The 19,929-nt window shown below is 41.5% G+C and overlaps 1 protein-coding gene across 10 annotated transcripts in view; it reads left to right on the top strand.

The window, feature by feature from the left end:
* Positions 1 to 19,929, top strand: part of GNE (glucosamine (UDP-N-acetyl)-2-epimerase/N-acetylmannosamine kinase) — a 33,408-nt gene that overhangs the window by 387 nt on the left and 13,092 nt on the right. The window contains exons 1-7 of one of the 10 annotated variants that reach the window (XM_054811039.1): positions 9,313 to 9,375; positions 13,045 to 13,096; positions 13,407 to 13,615; positions 16,417 to 16,868; positions 18,019 to 18,171; positions 18,611 to 18,823; positions 19,515 to 19,602. In XM_054811039.1, coding sequence (XP_054667014.1) covers positions 13,452 to 13,615; positions 16,417 to 16,868; positions 18,019 to 18,171; positions 18,611 to 18,823; positions 19,515 to 19,602 — 1,070 coding nt within the window. In that variant the 5' untranslated portion in view covers positions 9,313 to 9,375; positions 13,045 to 13,096; positions 13,407 to 13,451. Of the gene's footprint in view, positions 1 to 1,122; positions 1,285 to 8,909; positions 9,376 to 9,661; positions 9,697 to 9,740; positions 10,031 to 10,683; positions 11,290 to 13,044; positions 13,097 to 13,406; positions 13,616 to 16,416; positions 16,869 to 18,018; positions 18,172 to 18,610; positions 18,824 to 19,514; positions 19,603 to 19,929 lie in introns of those variants that run through there. The other 9 variants (XM_054811040.1, XM_054811038.1, XM_054811042.1 and 6 more) reach the window with 9 other exon arrangements.

Genomic DNA, 19,929 nt, shown 5'->3' with positions numbered 1-19,929 from the left:
GGGGAGGACGAGCCGGCAGCCGGCGTGCGGTGAACCCCGGGAGCGAGCTCCCCTGCCCGCTCGGCGAGGATGTCACGGCAGGTGCCGCCTCCAGGGCCAACGCGGACCCGTCTCTGTCCCTCCGTTCCGCCATCTGGCATGTGGGGTTCGCGGCCGTGCTGGCTAATGTGCTGGGAATTCAGAAGTTCTCCGGAGAACGGTGCTAAATGGTTGCCCCTTTGTGCCCGTTCTCTCTGGATTCTCTTTTCGTTATTAAGTCCGTAGCAAGCTATGGGGAGCTAGTGACCTTCCCAAAGCTAGCACTCTATTCCTTGTCACTCTGACTGTCGATTATGTGGGAGATGAGAGATTAGATTTGGACTCACCCATGTTGAGATACGACCTGGAGGGTGGTCTCGGCAGGCTTTCAGGATTATTAATCAGTTTTATTTTGCTGATGTACTAGCGGCAATGAGGAATGGCCCCGCCATGCCAGGTGCTGTACAGGCACCGTGGCAGGAAAGGCACAGACCCTCAAAGGATTCACATCCAAGCAGGATATGGACAGGGGTTGGGAGAAAGACATGAATGCAAGCAGGGTAACAAAGGGGCTTGAGTTCTCTGGGGTAATTTTTTAGGCAGGTTTTCTTAGAAGGCATTCAGCTAGCAACTGAAGTGACAACAACGTTGAGGGTAAGGCAGGGAAGAGGCATACAGCAGGGAAAAGAGTGACAGCAGGTCCAGAAAGGTTGGGAAGGTGACACTGGGGAGAGGGGCAAAAAGCCAGCCAAGCCCACCAGGGCTTGTTCTGATTCCTTGCCCCCTGGCCAGCACTCCCACTGCAGCAAGCAGTGCTGCTGCTACTGTTGCCCCAGACTGTTGACTTTGTCACCTGTAGAGCAGGTTTTGTAGCTGCCTGTCAGCTGTTTTATACTACCAGGGGATATGGCGCTCTGCATGCAGGAAGGGTATGGAAAAAGCATCGGAGGTGATGCCCGACAAAATACAAAACAAAAGGTGTGTGCCTATTATGCAAAGAAGGCTTATCCCATTTGAATCTGAATGTCTTACCATGTCAGCTGGAAATACCTCTTTCTCTGAAGTGTTTCTTTACATATCCTCCCTTTCCTCTTGCCTCCCAGCCAGCTTGGACTTCTGATTTGGCTCCAGGTTTCCCTGAGATCTGGAGGTGTTGAGAAATACCATCACCTCGGATATTCGCCAATGAAGGCTTCCATCTAGGACTCAGATTTAGGCTGGATTTCCAACAAGCACTGAAAACATACCCATTGTCCTTAATTTTAAGTAAGAAATTAATTGACAACACTTTTTGCCTTCTTGTAACAGTGTTTCCCTGTGGTGCTGTAAGTCCAAGTGTGACACCACGTGTTATGTGTCAGTACATAAGATGCTAAAGAGCAAACCAACTTTTGAACAGAAGTGAAAATTAACAAATCTCCCCATTCATATTAAGAAAATCAAGGGTGCTTATGTAAACTATAGAATGTTTGCATGTCCCCTAAGGCTTTAAATTAGAATGTTAATACACAAAGACTAAATGGACTTTTTGACTTGGCAGCACTCTTCTACCAGAAGATTTCTCACCTCTGCTGCGTTGTTCCTTTGGCATATATCCTACTTAACAAGTCTGCCTGCAGCCTGGAGAACTTTAGCTAGTAAGAAGGTTGGCAGCCCACACTTGGGGGGGTAATTAAGGAAAGGAGATTCCCATCAATGCTGTGCTGCTCAGGGAAAGGGGATTTTTATGGGTTATGTGGAACTGAGACTAGTGCTGAGTCAAGGGTCCCTGTAATCTTTTCCATAAACCAACATGATTTCATGTGGTAGAAGCTAATCATAGTGATCTTCCCACAAAGTACTTAGCTTTGAAAATACAAAATGTCCTTTTGAAAATTCTGTTCAAATTGGATGCTTTTTCTTACAATTTCATTGGAGAAGGTTAGGATGGCTCATAGAACTTTGTATGAGGAAATGCAGGCATGAAAGCATGCTACACAATGTCAGTATTTCATAACTGCCTTTCAGAGATGCACAAGGAGGTTTCAGAAAGCACAGGAAAAGTAAGAGGGAGTGCCTCTCACAACATAGAGTCTCACTAGCCAAATGGCAGGGACATTCAGGCCGAGTTTCTAATAAACACTGCCTCAGCAGCCAGGCCAGTCAGAAAGTGATCCGTAAGCATATGACTTTCAGTAACCTCCTACATCCTGGCACATAGAGGGCCTTGGGAAAAGAGGCTGCTAGTCACGCAGCAGTGTATGCTTTTTCCCAGAGGGACTCAGCATAGCCTATGGACACGTGTTAAAGTTAGGACATCTATCAGGAGAGTTGCCCATCCTGCAAAAAGAGGGAATATTTTAGCAGTTGCTTTTATTTCTTTGTAATTCTAAACCATCTTTCATTAAAGTATCCAGTACTAAATCCAAGCTGTAATGAAAGAACATGGATAGCAAATCCAGCTGAGAAGATTAGACTATCCTGAAAGTTAAGTCAGAACAACAGCTGACTCAGATGCCCTTCATGTGACTTTTTTTCCAAATAAGTATCAAAAAGAAGGAAGGAAAGAAGTAAATGGCCATTTAACTTGTGGGGTATTTTTCTTTCCTAAATGTCATCCTGAACACCAAAGATTTGCTTTTCATCATTTACAAGGTCCTGGCTTCCTGTCCAAGTAAAGCACATTTACAGAAGGTTGTTGATTGAAGGTTTTCTATGCACTCTTCAGAGATGCACCTCTTTTAAAATTGTGTGCTTGTTTTTGCTTTTCCTTGACTTTTGTTTCTTGCTCGGAAAAACAAAATCATTTCTGGAGATCGCTGGTAATGAAAATAAGGGCTACAGATACTCCAAACAAAAAAAATGAGGACATTTTATTCTTGACCCAGAATTGAAAAACTAAGATGTAGTTTTGTGTAACACCTCGTACAGAAAACACTGTGCTTTTGGCTAGTGTTTGAGCCTTCCATTACATCTCTGCTAGCTTCTTCAAATGAAATAGCCATGTAATAGGTTAGGATCTAAGATTTCTGTAAAAGTCACGTGATTAAAGAAGACATTCGAATAACTCAGCTAATGATGCCTAGTGTCTTACAAGCTTCCAAGACAGGAATAATTCCCTTTGCTTAGTGAACAGCTACAGCTGCACTGCTTTGTGCATTTTATTTGCTCTCTCAAAATTTCGTCATCTGTCTTCAAAATTGTAAACTGGCCGTACGCTTTGTAGTGTAACCATCTTTACAATCACATTTTCTTCTTTCATCACATTTTTTGTCTTAGTGCAGTTAATAGCCAAGGTAAAATTCTACAAAGTACACACAAAACAAAGTCTTTTAATATGGAAAAAAGGTGGAAATATGTGCTTACTATTATCATTCTTTAGTCCTGACATTATACCTCTGCTTAACAGATTATTTTTTTATTATGTAGTAGCACTAGTACCACTTAAAATTAGAAATTAGGAATCACCAGTGAAGACATAATATTTCAAATATTTGTCAGCTGTCAGTCCCATTAAAAACACAGCTGCATGTAAGTAGGATGCCATAGAGCCTCAGAAGGGGTAAGAAAGATGTAAAAAAGAGGTATTAGTTGGACAAAAAGAGCAAATAGGAACCTCTAGACCTGTTTGCAACACAGGAGGTATTTATTAATAGTGACAAGAGGCCAGAGTTTGATGCAGTATTCCTCCTTGCTGCCAGCCATTGAACTTTCTTTTCAACACTGTATGTCAATTTTAAGTGGAAAAAATAGGCAGTCTTATCACTAGATAAGATTTCTGGCTCCTGCCCTCCTTTCCTCCCAGTTTCTGGCCTGTTGGACTTCCCACTCCACAACAGCGTAGCTCTTGCACCTTTGTTAGAGCTCACAAGCCTTCACAGACCCAAATGCACAGCTCCGGACAGACAACACAATCCACCCTTAGTCTCTTTGCATGCACCAAAAGGAAGATTGGAGTGAGGGCAGAGGGTTGCATGGTGCAGAGCAGAACACAAGATCAGAACCACAGCACTACTGGAACATGGTAATTTTGGTATCTTCCATCTTTAAAACTGTGATAACACAGTAGGAATGAAGCAGAAACGACTTAGGTTTAGCTTCCACCTAAATCTGGATAGAGAATTACGCTCAGTCTTGCAAACTTGCCTCTTTAAAGAAATGTAAACAACTTGTTACTGTGATAAAAGCCCAAAGTGACCAGAACTAAGAAAGCTTAACGGAACTTGCTTTCTGGTCTTTCATGTATGAGAGCCATTTGCATCCAGATAACTTTCCTGTTTCTTCTTCTTCTTCCTTTTCTTTTTCTTATTCCTTTTCTTTTTCTTCTTTTTTCTTCCTTTTCTTCCTTTTCTTCTTCTTCTTCTGGTTTCCTCAATCAAATATGCATAACAAGTAACGCCCACCTGTAGCTGAGCTGGAAACTAGGATCTGGTATTTGGCAAACTTACCCACCATTCTTACCTAGTGATGACACCTTCCAATCAAGTTGATTCCTTGCTGGCTTTTGTCCAAACACTCTATGTACAGTGGCTCTATTCATTCCTGTTTGAACATACCCCATGTTGTTTTAAGTAAACCATACCGTCTGCTGATCAAGGGGTTTAGATGTACAGCACAGGCATCAGCACAGTACGAGGAAGAATTCCAACACAAGAATCACCCCAGCCTAGGCTGCTGCCGTCGTTGTCCAAGACCAACTGGTCTGAAGCCAGGTTGGGTATGTTAAACTGTGTCATATTCCCCAGTGGATGTTTGACGTGTGTCAACAACCAGCTATAGCAATCATATTTTTTACAGCAGGACTGAACAGGAGTGGAACTTCAGAAGAAACAGACAAACTATAACCTTAACAGCTTTTAATCCAAGTAAAGAAAACAGACCCTTTTGAAGGATTAAACAGATCACACAAGCAGTGAATCACATGATGACAGCAAAAAGTGGGTTAGTTCCACTGTTTTATTTTTAGAGAGAGGGAGTAGCAAAGAAAAGTTTTGTGGGTTTTTTCAGCTGAAATTAAGATAAATGCTCAAGTTGTTAGAGATCAAATGAAGTGGAAGAAATCCTGTTAAGGTTGCTAGCACTCTTTCCAGTGCTTTGCATGGGTTTCAGATGGATACTCACAGCCCCCACACACCCTCCCCAACCAAGGAATTCCCTAGAATGAAGATTGCTTTTCATACCATGCCTCTATCACATCCTACAACTCTACCTAGTTACTGGAAACTTGACTCAAATTGTACAGGTTATAGGCAAATTCAATTCTATTGTAATATACCAGACATCAGCGTATGCCATCTTTCCAATAGGAAAGAAGAGGCTGTAAATCTGTTATAGAACACTGGCAGCTCTAAAGAAAATCCTGTGATATTTTTTAGCTAATTCCTAGTTATTTCAATGAGATTCACAATTCTGCTTGTTACCTGGGGTTTTGATGCACCTGATTTTAGCATAGAATCATAGAATCATTTAGGTTGCAAGAGACTCTTAAGATTGTTGAGTTCAGCCGTAAACCTAGCACCACCAAGTCCATCCTAAACCACCTCCCTAAGCACCACGTCTACATATCTTTTAAATACCCCCAGGGATGGTGACTCAACCACTTCCCTGGGCAGCCTGTTCAAGTGCTTGACAACACTTTTCGGTGATTAACTTTTTCCTAATATCCAGTCTAAACCTCCCCTGGCACAACTTGAGGCCATTTCTTCTCGTCCTGTTGCTTGTTACTTGGGAAAAGAGATCAACCCCCAGCTGGCTACAGCCTCCTTTCAGGTAGTTGTAGAGACCGAGAAGGTCTCCCCTCAGCCTCCTTTTCTCCAGACTAAACAACCCCAGTTCCCTCAGCTGCTCCTCATAAGACAGCTCCGTTCACCAGCTTTGTTGCTCTTCTTTGGACACACATTCCCCCTGAGACAGGGAACAAATTTTCACAGAGTTTTGGATTTTCTCTCCCTTGGCCAGGAATTCTGTGCCTAATAGTCTTATCTACATGCAGCTCCTCTTTTTGTTTCAGCATAAGACACTGAGCAAAGATATGAGAGATCTATGTTCTGATGAAGAGAGAATAAACCCCCAACTTTCCCTTTGCATAGCATGTATGTCATTGTCTTATCCTCCATCTCTTCCCTTTCTTTGAAACATCAGATATAAGCTGCAAGCCCATGATGTGATACGGGCCTAGCTAACACACTGCTGGGGTGTTAGCTTGCAGTTACTATTAACTGCACAGGTCAACTGGTAGTTTTAACTGGGAAGAACAAATGGGAAAATGCAGGAAGGTAATAACTTGTTATGCTTTCCCTACTGTCTGTATCTGTTTATATTCTCCTTATATCGTGTAGTATGTGTTACACGTGGTCTTTTCCTATAAGGGATATTCATAACGGAGTGCATTCACACCAGCAGAGCACCGCTGTGCCAGAGTCTTCAGAAGTTATTAGTTTGGCTCTGTCAGAAGGACCTGCTCTTCTGAATGCACTGTGACCCTTACCTTTAAAATTCAGGTTACTTTCAAGTGTTTCAGGCTGGACAGTACAGAATTGACATGGACAGTTGCCTCTAGTTGCTTTTGAAAATCTTAGCCTATGTTTTCACTTTCTTATACTCGGCAACTGGTTTTGACATAAATAAAATGGATGTAAATGAAGACTTAAGGAAAGAAGTAATTAAAGCTCCACCTCATGTAGATGTTGATTTAAAAAGACATAGTCTTTTGCTTTCAGGAGGGAAGAAGTAACATGGTGCTTAGCCCCAGTGCAGAAGATCGCAGTGTTACTGAGTCTGTCCACACTATCCATCTCCTGGACATAGTCATGCACTGACAAATCCCTTGTCAGACCACAGTTTAGCACCTTTCACCTCTTTCAGGATGGGTTTCCAAAGAGTATGATCTTTGAGCCAGCTGCAAACCAAATCAGATGATCTTGGTCTTTCTGGTCAAATCTTAAGCAGCAAGACCTCTCTAGAAAGAAGCAAGCTCCTCATCTCCAGCATTTCCCAACACTTTGTGTATTAATGTCTGTTAAGTCCCTGCAGGGCTGTTACCATTTCTGCATAGCTTTTTGATGAGGAGAGCGCCAATGAATTAATGTGAAAGCAGAGATCCTACTCCTCTAATGAGCCCTAGCACTGCCTCAGGGCTTGGCAAGGAGAGGGGGCCACTGTCATTGGAGACTTCGAGCAGCAAAGGGTAAGGCTAACTGGAGCAGGCAGGTTATGGGCTGAGGCTTCTCCTTCCATCTCATCTTTCTGGAGAGCCTTTGTCTCTCTGCTGGAGAGACTTGGGGTAGGGCTTACTCAGTAACACGAGATAAATTTCGTCCTATTTATGTAATATGTGAGGTCTGTGGGGGAGAAATAACCAGAAGGAACATAAACTTTCCCTCTTCTGCAGCTTGTGCTGCAAGATGCTGAAACACCATTAGAACATTTCTGGAAAAAAAAACCCAACACATCAAGAGATGCACTGATGCTGTTGTAAGAATAATTGACTCTCAATGCAGTTGCTTCTAGCTGCGTAAGTACTAGTATAATTCTGAATTTGTAAATATATACACACTTTCATACACTCATGCTCAAGTATGATTCAGGCTTTTCCTCAGCATTTTGTTTCAGTGAAACCAGATGTAGATATACCGGTGAGCTTATCATAACCTGATAGCATTTACAGGAGACAATTCAAATTACTTATAATGACATTTCTGAAACGCACGTAGTTTTCTAAGCAAGGTGTAATATGCACAAAGAAAATCTAGTGATGCAGAGAACAATGAAAATGACTTAAGTGGGACATGAATTGAACCTAAGGTGCATTCCAGTTGCTATTACTACCTCTGGTCAGTATTTCGAGTTAAGATCCCCGGTAATTTGAGAAGTGGGTGTGCTGCAATATTCTCAAAACACTGAGGCTTTTAGGAGCTATGACTCATTGGACCACAGCTGTCTGAGGACTTTCTGAACGTCACCGTAAGATGTTCTTTCTGTCTGTCTTGGGAAACAGTCAATTCAGAATTTTAAATTCCCAAGGGCAAGTCTAAAGGCTTTTTACTTTACTTTTTAGATTACATTTCCTCAATTCCTATTTAAGAGTCTCTTTTAGTTGAAGACTTCAGTACTTGTTCCTCAAAGCCTTTCTAAACAAATTTTCCTAACTGCTAGAAAAGTCAGCTTTTTCTCCCTAGTAAAGGACAAGAATACAGCCATTCCCGTTCCTTGCATCTGATTTCTTTCAGGTAAGTCAGACACAGGAGTCACTATTAAGGCTAATTTTTCTGAAAAGTAGAGGGAGAAAGTAGAAAGGATTTGAGACACCTCAGATATTATATGGATGAACAAAGATACATTTTGGACGGAAAAACTGTCAGAGTGCAGGTACCAAACAGCTGAATGTGGCACAGGCTTGATCAAATGGATGGCCCTACCACATTAGACTGTCAGGTTCCAGCCACACAGATCAGAGGGAGAAAAATGGGTGAAGAATTCTCATTTTACTAGGATTGCATGACACTAGCTACCAAAATGCTTTATTTAGGTCTTCCATAGCAAAATACAGCGAGCATAGGTTGCTGTTGTTACCCGTGGTGCCTGGGGTATTGAACCCTCAGGAACTGCAGGTATTCCTTGACTGAATGACCAAAGTCATAGAATTCAGCAGCACGCCCAGAAACTCTTCATGACCTACAGGCAGGTGCTCTAACTGTAGAGGGCTCTAGTTCATCACGGCCTGCAAGTTCAGGCAACCTCCTTATTTTCTGTTTCTGTCCTCGCTTTTCATCTCCTACAGGCAACCTCACGGTCCACAGTTTTCAGACAGCCTTCATTTTAAAAGCCTTTAACGTAATGGTAGTCCTCACTGAAGCTCTGAGATCATTCAGCAGTTTTAAGTGGCTTGCTCTGATGTGTTATTCCATCAGGTTATTCCATATATAAACAGCCAGTAAGAGGCTGTCCTGACACAAGGATGCGGTTCCTCGTTACGAAGGCAAACCAGCGTATGACCTAGAACCACCACCACGGACAGCCGCCCCGCTCAGCCCTTCGTCAGGGAGATGTCCCAGCTGGACGGTGCTCACGGCTCCTGCCCTGTCACTACGAAGGCGGCCGCGGCAGGAGGTGCGCGCTGCCAGGCCAGCAGGGAAGGCCCCCGGCCCCGGGGCCGTCCCCGAGCTGCAGATCACGGCGCGGCTGTTGGCAGCCCGGGGGATGCCCGCTGCTCAGCGGGGCCCGGCCTCCCCTCCCCCAGCCCTCCGCGGAGGCGGGCGGGACGGGGCGGGACCTTTCCGCCGGGGGTGGTGCCTTCGTGCCGGCTCGGCCTGCGATGCGCTCGGTTTCCAGCGCCGCCGCTGCGGTCTCGGCGGGGCGGTGAGGTGGCCGCGGAGCGAGGTGACCGTGAAGCGGGGCCGCGCAGTCCTGACCCGGCCTACGCGGTGTCTGGGCGCCCAGACGGACCGGGGCCGCTCGAGTCGTGCTGCCGGGGGGGAGGGGCGCGTGGTACCGGCTAACGGCCCGGCGGCGCGGGGGCGTTGCAGAGCCGTCGGTGACCGCGCCGGGGCGTCATCGGGCGGGAAGAGCTGCCCCCTCTGCGCCTGGGGGGTGTCACCCGCCGCGGCCCGCGGGGGTGGGGGGGGCGCATGCGCCCGGGGCGCTGCCGCCAGGGTGGTGCCGGCCGGAGCGCGCAGGGCGTGTGAGGACGTGTGCGGCGGGGTATGGAGCGAGTGGGCCTGCGTGGGGGTCACGGGCACGGGTCTGTGGTGACGTTCGGCGGGAACGGCCTTGTCAAGGCGTGCGTGCCTGTACGTGTCTTGGGGAGACGGCCCTTTCCGGGGGAATAAAGACAACGGCCGTTGGTGTGGGTGTGTACGCGTGTGCAAATCGGGGACAATGGGAAGGCTGTCCACAGAGAGGCACGTGCGCGGTTGTGCGTGTTGGAGGACTGGCGTTCCGCACGCGGATTTAACAGGCCTGTGGAGGAAACGACCCAGCGGACAGATAGGCGCACACGTGTGTGCCGGATGGCCGGAGGGTTTTCCGTGCAGAGGTGTGTGCTAGCGTATGTTGCGGGTGCGTGTACGGCAGGAGTGGCGCTTTGCAGCTGTGGGAGAAAGGAGGAAATACATCACGTTTCTTTAGAAATCATCATCCAACTTAAACTGAAAAACACTAAACAGGTTTAATTAGTGGTAAATTTCCCCATGCAGTCAGCACTCACATTGGATTGTTACCAGTCCTTTTGCTAGGGTAAATGTTCTGGGTCTTCAGAAAAGCGGGTGTTAAAACTGACAGCAATAGAAAAACTGTGTCTGCACCAAGACCTGTGGGTGCCTTACTTGCAACTTATTGAAACTATTGTGTCATAGAGATTTAAGGCAGTGCTAAAAATAATTCTGCTTTGGGGCTTGCTGAAGCCTAATGTTAACAGAAGCTGAAATGCACAAATAGCACAAATTGCTTTTGATTCTGGTCAGTTCATATGCCTTTGAAGTATCTCCGTGTCTTCCTCCAAACTTATTCCAAGAGACCATTGTTACAGGCAATAGCAACTGTAATTAAATGTGATCTGTGTGGCCAGAAAGATGTGTGATCTAGCAGTTCAGTTCTGGTAGATCTGTAGTTATGGTGAACCATGAGTTTTTCTTTTTTTTTTTTTTTCCTTACAACTCACAGACTTACTATTTTAGGAGATGGTATTTTCTGGATTTGGATTGAAGGGTTCTAAAATTTAGACACTGCTTGAAGATCAAGGAGGAAAGGAGGACAGAAAACTATTCTGCTTCTCAAAAGCCTGCTTTGTGTAAATGAAGAGGTAACTGCTTTGTCAGAGGGGAAGTGATGGTTCTAGCTCAGGCAGGTAACTTGGAGTGAGCAGACTTTGGGTAAGCTCACTTTGTTACTTCCCTATTCTGTGCCCTTTTACTTTGGCTTCTCAGTTTGTATGGTATAGAATATGTACGCAGCAATGGCTGACTTGAAGAGTCTTGTGAGAGGCTTGCTTCTGACACTATACTGACATTATTCATGCAGTTTCGAAGACAAAGCTTGTAGGGATGTCAGAAGTGGCCTTCACATCTTGAACAGGATTTTATTTGAATTAATAGCTCTTTTTACATACGCAGTGCTGAGAGCCATCTCCAAAAAGAGGTTGTTTTATAGATGAGAAAGCAGTGGTTCCCTTAGATCTGAATCTAGCTGATGTGGTTTCAGATTTCACTCAGTGACACAGGATGACATGCTCTCTAACCTACCTTTATGCAGCATCTAAAATCCTGCAAAGTACACTCTCTACGTTTTCGACATGAGGTACTGAATTTCTTACGTACATTTAAAATATTTCAAGCCTGTTGGACAAAAAGAAAGACAAAAATTAAATTAAAACAGCCATCATATACGCACATAACTGCAGATGTTTTCAGTGTGAGGAAATAATTAATTTGCCTGAAGGATTATCATCTGACCCTTTGAAAGTGTAAAACTAATTAACATACTACTTTTGAAGTAAGGGTCAAACGTAAATTCAAATGAAGAGGCTCAATGTAAATCAAATAGTATCTATTACCTTATGGCCAAAACCATAGAACTCGGCTTAATTTGTCACAATAGTAATCAAATGCTGAAATTCCAGGCTGCATCTATCCTACTGAAGTTGGTTGGCGTTGCCATGGCTGCTTTGCTTCAGTAAATGAGAAATGGCATTTCTTCTGAGCTTAGTCACGGCAGCCCTCTTTGCTTTTCTCCACTTCAGTTTCATTCTGAAAGGTAGTGTAAACTACTCTCTCAGGAGTCATGGTTGTTGGAGTTAAACTAGAAAAAAAAAAATCACTGTCAGTCATAGTTCTGCAGAGCCATAAAGGATTGCAAGGGGAGACTAGAAATGTCTCTTAGCTTTCATAACTTGGGATAGATTCCTGATCACCCTAACATGACTATTGTACCAAAACATTGTTTCATTATGTGTGATGAAACCTAAGATAATCTGTGTTAAAAACAGGGAAATCTTTGAAAAGTTGCTGAATTTCATAAGTTTCATAGGACTGGGATGTCACAATAGCCTTTCTTTTAAAAATTTACTGGGGAAAAAAAAAGTAAATGTAATATAAAAGGAGCATGAAATTAGATGTCAATATTGTCATGCTTGCACAGAAGCTTCTCAGAAAGAGCTTCCCCAGCTGTCAGAACCAGTAGAGAGATTCATACTGCTTTGTCTGAGTCAGAGATGAGCAATCCTTGTGCATTAATCTGGAAAAAGTTTACTTGACATTAAACTAGAGTAAAAATCTGACACAATGTTAGATTTTTATACTGAAAGGATGGTACTTATTTAAAATCCAGTTATTTTTTGAAGGAGAACAACAAAAAAGTTATAAATAGCTAGTCTGATGCCCTCTGCAACCAACTCAGTAGTTTCAGTTTCGGGGGGGGGGGAGAGGAAATTTGGGTTATTTTGGGGGAGTTATTGCTGTATACTTTTTTTATAGGCTTTTCTTTTTCTCAATGTTTTTTCCAATTACAAATCAAAAAAAATTTTTTCCAAAATACAAATCACAATAAGAGCAGTAAGGCAAAATGGTAAACAGAAGATAGGTAAATATTAAAAATTATTGCATAGTTTAATCAGCTACTAAACAAGCTGTAAAACTGTATTAGAAAAAACGTCTTGTTACAGTAACTGTTGATCTTGCCTGTAAAAATACTGAGTTTCTGTGGCATTTTAATTGACAGAACCCCCTTTTTTTTCAATAGCCCCCAAATTGCCTGATGATAATTATCATCCTTATTTGTCTAATTGTCTCCAAAAGTTGTTGTCCTACTGTAACTTAATACTGTATTAGTTAATATCTGCGTGTACTTTGGCCTGCAAAATAGTATGGAAGGGGTTTAGAAGTCAATGTTTAACTCGCTTTACCTTACCAAAGTGTGTTTAACAGATATGTAAACTGACTTGGGCAAAAACTTTCTCTTTTTGTTCACTGAGTCTGTCAGTGGATGTATCTTTCAGCAGTTTGTTCCACTGTGTGGTTTTGGAATATGAGATTTTTTTTTCTTTCATTTACTAAGGCAGCAATAATTTTTCCACTTATACAGAAGTTTCCGTCTGACCAGGAAAAAGGTATTTTACTGTTTAATAATGAATTTCATAATACTTAGATATTGTTTATATAAAATTTTCATATATTATTTATAGAACTAGAGGTATTAAAGTGAGTTTTAACTAAAAAAAAAAATCTGTCCTTTTCTAAAATGTTCTAATGATAGGTACTGTCAAGTATCAGTTGTCTGTTATCAATGGATGAGTTAATATGTGTCCACAATTCTGGGCTGCATTTGTGCATGCTGTTCGTGAAGTGTACCATTTACTTTCTATAAAGATTATTATTAATGCCGCTGCTTTTCTTTCTTTTTTTCCCCTATTATTTCAGGAGGTGTATTTCAAGAATCTTTCAAAACAGAAACAAAAGGAAGTCATGGAGAAGAATCAAAACAACCACAAACTTCGTGTTTGTGTTGCTACTTGCAACCGTGCTGATTATTCAAAATTAGCTCCCATTATGTTTGGTATTAAGGCAGAACCACAGTTCTTTGAGCTTGATGTCGTAGTGCTTGGTTCCCACCTGATTGATGATTATGGGTATGGTGAATCTTTGTATCTCTGCCAATCTCTTTCTGGGGTGTTAATGATAACATCACGAATGTTAGGTAAACAAAATCCTTATCATCATGAATGTACACAACAAAATTTTAAATGGTTTTTTTTTCAGATTTTATTGCATTTTGCAGCTCCTTCTGAGATTGGTTGAAAAAAAAACCCACAGAAATATGCAGTCTTGGAATTTTAGAAAGTTTTGTGTAAACGCCGTAATTGAGATCTTCAGTAGGATCACAGACTTAATTCGTTCAGATTTCCCTAAGAGTCTGGTGATTATCAAATGAGAATGTGCTACAGTTTTTAATTTTCACAGAGAGAAGATAATCTTCAGTCATGTTAAGTTGCAGCTCTTCCACCTTATAGTTATTGGAGAAAGTACCTACATGTTCCGTATCCCAGGGGAATACTGTTAGTTCTTCCTTTCAGGATTGTGGAGGAAGGAAAGGGTGGTTGTCTCTTTCTGACAAAATGAATAACTGATAGATACGTTAGGTATGGTTTGGCAGGAGAGTTTAGGGTCCCCTCTGTAACACCCTGTAAGTAAGCAGTCAGATCACCTGCTTGGGAGAATGGAATGTCTTGGTCCAAATCTCTTCCTTTGGAAGGACTTCCCACATCCCGCGTGAATATTCTCCTGTTTTCTGGGGAGAAGGAAGAAGGAACAGCATGCATATTCTTGCTGGGGCTGTCGTTGTTGTTTGGTTGATTTTGCTCAGACTGCATTTACTAGATTGGGCCCAGTAAGTGAAATAAGGTAGGAAAATGTTTAGTTTGCAAGTCAAAATCAGACACTAGCATAAGGCTTGTAGCATATCAGCATTGTTGAACTTTTAGAAATGTTATGCATGTTTTTCAAGTAAAGACACTTTTTGGACTTTCCAATGACAAATTTCGTCACTTTATAAGTTAGGGGGTGAGGAAGTTATATTATCTCCAACTACTAAAACCACAAGTTCCACTGCTGCCTTTTCTCAGTATAGTGCTGTGTTCCTTGCTTTGCGCGGGACATTGTTTCCATCTAATAACATAACATGGCAAGGTGGATTCAACACCACAAAGCTAACCTGATTTAAAAAACCAACCAACCAAACCCAATCAAACTTTTTGCCAGGTTAGCATGTTGAATTGCATCCTGATTGGAGAAATAAGGTTATCGAGTTTCATTTGCTGAAGAGGAGAAACATGGCCCTGATTTTTATATAGTCCTGAACCCTTTGCTGTCTACAAGACTGGTGCAAAGTAATACGAAATACTACTTTTCCAGTTCCAAAGTGTTTAACACCTGTCTCTCTGATGTAAATGATTTTTAATGCACAAAGCAATAGAGATTTTGATCTGACAGATGTTGCTGTTAGTTGCTTTATGGTAACTATTCTTAAACCCTGGTACTGCTTGGGTGTTTTTTCAGGACCTAGCCCTGCACTACTTAATCTGGGAGATCCTAGAGAATTAGCAGGTCCTCAAAACTATGTGTTCCAGTGATGTGAGTAGGGTAATCAACAGTGGCAGAATTCAAATTATAGTGATCCTGTGAAATGTTTACTACTGAAACATCTCGAGGATAGTAAAAGACACTAAACCACAAAAAATGCAGTCTTGTTTGTTCCCTAGATTTTGATCTTTCAGAAGGGAAAGAATATAGAAGAAAAGAGAATTCAGTTTTTTGAGAGAAATGCACATAGTAGGGAAAAAGGCAGGTCTATGAAGGGTAATTGTGAATGGAGTTGGAAATGTAATGCAGTGTATGCTGTAAAAATCTGAGCTGCTTCACTCAGTCACATAAAAAGGACTTGCCTTTAAAAAAACCCACAAATTACTTGACAAGTTACTTGTAGGAAAATATCCTCTGTGATACAGCAGTGAGCAGAATGAGTAGTAGATAGGGTTTTCTTTAGTTACGCAGAATGGAGATTGCTTCTTGAGCACTTTAGAATCTTTGGTATCTTTGCTTAGCTTGCAGATTGTGAGATTTTCATTCACAGAATGTGAATAGCAGAGTGGAATTAATGAAAATTAAATCTGATTTAAATCAGTTTTAAAGTGTGATCCTTTGAATAAGACAGTGAATGTGTCAGATGGGTTGAAGACAAATTGGAAATTTCTGTGGTTTTTTTCTCTCTTATTCCAGCCAGAGTATGCAGACTACTTAGGTCAGGTCTAGTGACTGTGGAAGGTAGTTAATCTCATACAGATGTATGATCTTTCCTATTTCAAATATGTAACTGTAAACAATAACAATTCTCATTATTCAAGGAATATTTTAATTTTATCACTATGAAATGAAGCTAGTAGTATGTATGGAAAAACTTTTTTCAGTGCAAAAGCCTGTTTCCTTTGAACTTAAGGCCTCTTTGTGTAATGATTTCTTAAGTCTATAAGTCTTGTTACAACTCAAATACAGAATCTGAAAAATGGATGCTACCTGCAAGATGTCAACATACCTTTCCTGAAAAGAAATCATGCCATGTCTATTCTCTGAAAGGCTCTGCAAACACATGAACAAAGAGTTTGACTTATGAGGGTTTCCAGGACACGTTCAGTAAGGCTCCTCCTTTATAAAGGTGTCTAGAAGAACTTGATGCTTGGAATATGAGGGGAGATCTTCATATGGATGAGAACATCCTATTAAAATCTTAAAAACTAGTTTCCTCAATGAAGGAGATGTGATAAGCAGACCTTTGTTCAACCCCAGTACAAATACTCTAATGTGCAGTTATTTTGTTGAGCTATGTTGCTGTGAAACCAAGTTGTATTTACTCTAACCCTTTTCCTCTTCCCTTCAGTAATACCTATCGTATGATTGAACAAGATGACTTTGATATCCATACAAGATTGCACACCATTGTGAGAGGGGAGGATGAGGCAGCTATGGTGGAGTCAGTGGGCCTTGCCTTAGTCAAGTTGCCGGATGTCCTGAACCGCCTGAAACCTGACATAATGATAGTTCACGGGGACAGATTTGATGCTTTGGCCCTGGCCACATCTGCAGCCCTGATGAATATTCGCATTCTTCACATTGAAGGTGGGGAAGTCAGTGGGACCATTGATGACTCCATCAGACACGCTATAACCAAACTGGCCCATTACCATGTGTGCTGCACAAGGAGTGCAGAGCAGCATTTGATAGCCATGTGTGAAGACCATGACCGCATCCTTTTAGCAGGTTGTCCCTCATATGACAAGCTTCTCTCTGCCAAAAATAAGGACTACATGAGTATTATACGCATGTGGCTAGGTGAGCAGTCCACTTTTTAATCTTTTTCTTATGACTTTCAACCTTTGACAAACTCAGTAACAAGGTCTGTGGGATCTGTTGACCAGTGGCTCTGAGAAAAGTATGGGAAAGAAATGGACAGACTTCTTGCTAGTAAGTTGCAAGTTTGCTTACTTGGAGATGATTATCAAGCATCAACCTGCTTCTTCTCAAAGAATTAGTATATTTGGTAATAGTATCTAGTATTTATTTATTTCTACACTTTCTTTTTCTTTTGATCTGTGTTCTACCATGTATAGCCAGAAAGCTACAAATTTGCCCTAGTAAACACATCTGGTCTGTTTGCCAAATTGAAAAAATAACTCCTTGAATGGGTAGTTTCCCTGAGCTAAACAATTCAAAACCAGAACAGTCTTATATGAACAGTTACTTTGGTGTAAAGGACGTATTTAAAATGAATCAGAGCTGTTCAGGGCTTATCTGAAAAAAAATCAAAGGGAATTTATATTATGAACATTCTTTTGAGGAACACACTGCAACAGGGCAACATGCAACAAAGGCTTTTGTTGTTTAACGTTCATTTACTTACAAATAATTCCTATAAACAATGGGGTATTGTGTTTGCTTCTTATCTTTCACAAAACAATCTCCTATATGGCACATTAACCTGTATAGTCAGAAGCTGGAATCTTCTTAGATCAGCAAGTGAATATTTTGCAGATAAACTTTTTTATCAAATGTACTAAACCAGGTATGACTGACTTTTTTTAAAGCAATGGGAATGAAGTCTTTGCTTGAGGATGGAGAACTGACAGAAAACCTCAGCAGCTTCAGGGCTTTCATGCTATTCCAGATTTACACTGGTGTGAGAACAGGCTCTTGACCCTGATATAGTCTTGCAAAGCTTTAAATGTAGGCCTGCCAGTTAACAGTTTGCTGGGGTTTTGGGAGTGATCTCTAAAGTTCTGGGACTTTCTCAGAGAGCAGATAACAAACTAGATCTTCCTGGTATTCCCTTGAGTTTTATGATAGCATTGAAATTTGTGTTAGATATCCCATTCTGCACTTTGACTGTTCAGGCTTTCACATTGGTAGTTTCAAAAGTATGTCCTCCCTTCGTCTTACTATTCTGTGCCAATAAAAAAACTTTTCTTGGGCTCCATTTGGACAGGTGAAGATGTGAAAACCAGAGATTATATAGTTGCTCTGCAACATCCTGTAACCACAGATATTAAACATTCCATAAAGATGTTTGAGCTGACACTAGATGCACTCATCTCCTTCAACAAGAGAACACTTGTTCTATTTCCTAATGTGGATGCAGGTGAGTAAAATACCTTCATGACAGAGGGACACATAACAGAATGTCTTTAAAGCATACATTGGTTCTTATGGAGTACTTTTATCCCAGAACCTCCAGCCAGATGGAAATAGGTGGATGGTCTCAGCATCAGGTGTGCATCCGCTGCATTTCAACTTCTCAGTGTGTGGACAAAGATGAAGGGGAAACCATGTGATATGCAAAAGCAATATTAGAGCCTCTCAAATTAACTAAAAACTACAGAAAGATTTTTGCAGTGGATTTTGGGATCAAACTTGGGCTTATGTGCCCAGCTCTGCAACTTAAAGCGTGAGGATAAAAAGAGAACAAAACCAGCTCAGAGCTGGCAACTCAATGAAAAGTTATTAACTCCTTTGCATGTTTGGACTTTCAGTTTAACAACAGAACTCGAATCATTTATTTTACCTCTTGTTTTTTCTAGGAAGCAAAGAGATGGTTCGGGTGATGAGGAAGAAGGGCATTGAACATCATCCCAATTTTCGGGCAGTAAAGCATGTCCCATTTGACCAGTTCATTCAGCTAGTTGCTCATGCTGGTTGTATGATTGGTAACAGCAGTTGTGGTGTCAGAGAGGTGGGAGCATTTGGTACACCTGTCATCAACTTGGGGACACGTCAGACAGGAAGAGAAACAGGTACATGTTTTCTTAACTATTTTCATTTCCTCATGGTTCTGAGGTTTTTTTGTTCCACAGGATAAAGTCAAATGAATGCTTGACAAAGGCCATCTGGCACTATCAGTGCAACATAATTTTTGACCCATTTTATAGCTTCGCTGGCTATTCCTGTATGATGTTAGTACTGCTTGTGTGTTTCATGTAAGATAATCAGGCTTTTATCTATAGACAAGTTAAAATATATCTCCATTTGTAGTGGATTGCATTTAGCAGAATAGGCAACTAATTGTTTTCCTTTATAGCTCATTTGATGTTTGACATGCATTGAAATTTCACTTCAGAAAAGATGAACTCTTCACCACTTCAGGAAGTAACTGCATTGTGGTATTTCACAGATATGCAGATATGACACAAATAGCCATTTAGCCCATTTTCATTTGTGCATTTTACATTTAATAATGGAATTCCGTTGAAGGCTAATATTCTGCTCCCTAGTGTTTTGTAATGCATGACAGTGTGTCATAGGAGTCACCATTGCTTTACTGGGAGCAGGGGGAGGCACATAACTGATGAAAAGCAATGTTGATCTGGCTGGAGTCTTTCATGCTCAAAGGAAACAAAAATAATTATTTATTTTTTAAGCAGTTCTTATCCTCTAATGTAATTTGAGGAGCTGACATGTCCTATTATGTTAACTTTTGTCATCTAGGTGAAAATGTTCTTCATGTTCGTGATGCCGATACACAGGATAAGATTCTGCATGCTCTTCAGCTGCAGTTTGGTAAACAGTATCCATGGTAAGTACATTCATCTGGCTTCATTGGAGAGGATACTAAAGCAGTAGAGTAAAAGGCATTTAGTCCTGAGGTGGTTTATCATATTTGATTGGAGTGCTTTTAATGCACTAGTCTGAGGTTAAAAATTATTTTTCATTTCACATGTCTCATTCAGAATCATAGTGCAACGTTTGGTATGCAGATTAGTATTTGTAGAGCAAAATGTTACTAGTAATGTTTTGATACAAATAGTAATTTAACATCCGACAAAATTTGTATGTTAGCTTAGACTAGCATGACTGTTCCATACAAGCAACATGAGGGAGAACATCCTGTGTGCCTGCCTCT

Source organism: Grus americana, chromosome Z, assembly GCF_028858705.1.
Source record: "Grus americana isolate bGruAme1 chromosome Z, bGruAme1.mat, whole genome shotgun sequence".
Taxonomy (NCBI): Eukaryota; Metazoa; Chordata; class Aves; order Gruiformes; family Gruidae; genus Grus; species Grus americana.
The sequence above is the reverse complement of the archived record's forward strand: the minus strand, read 5'-3'. Positions and strand labels throughout refer to the sequence as shown.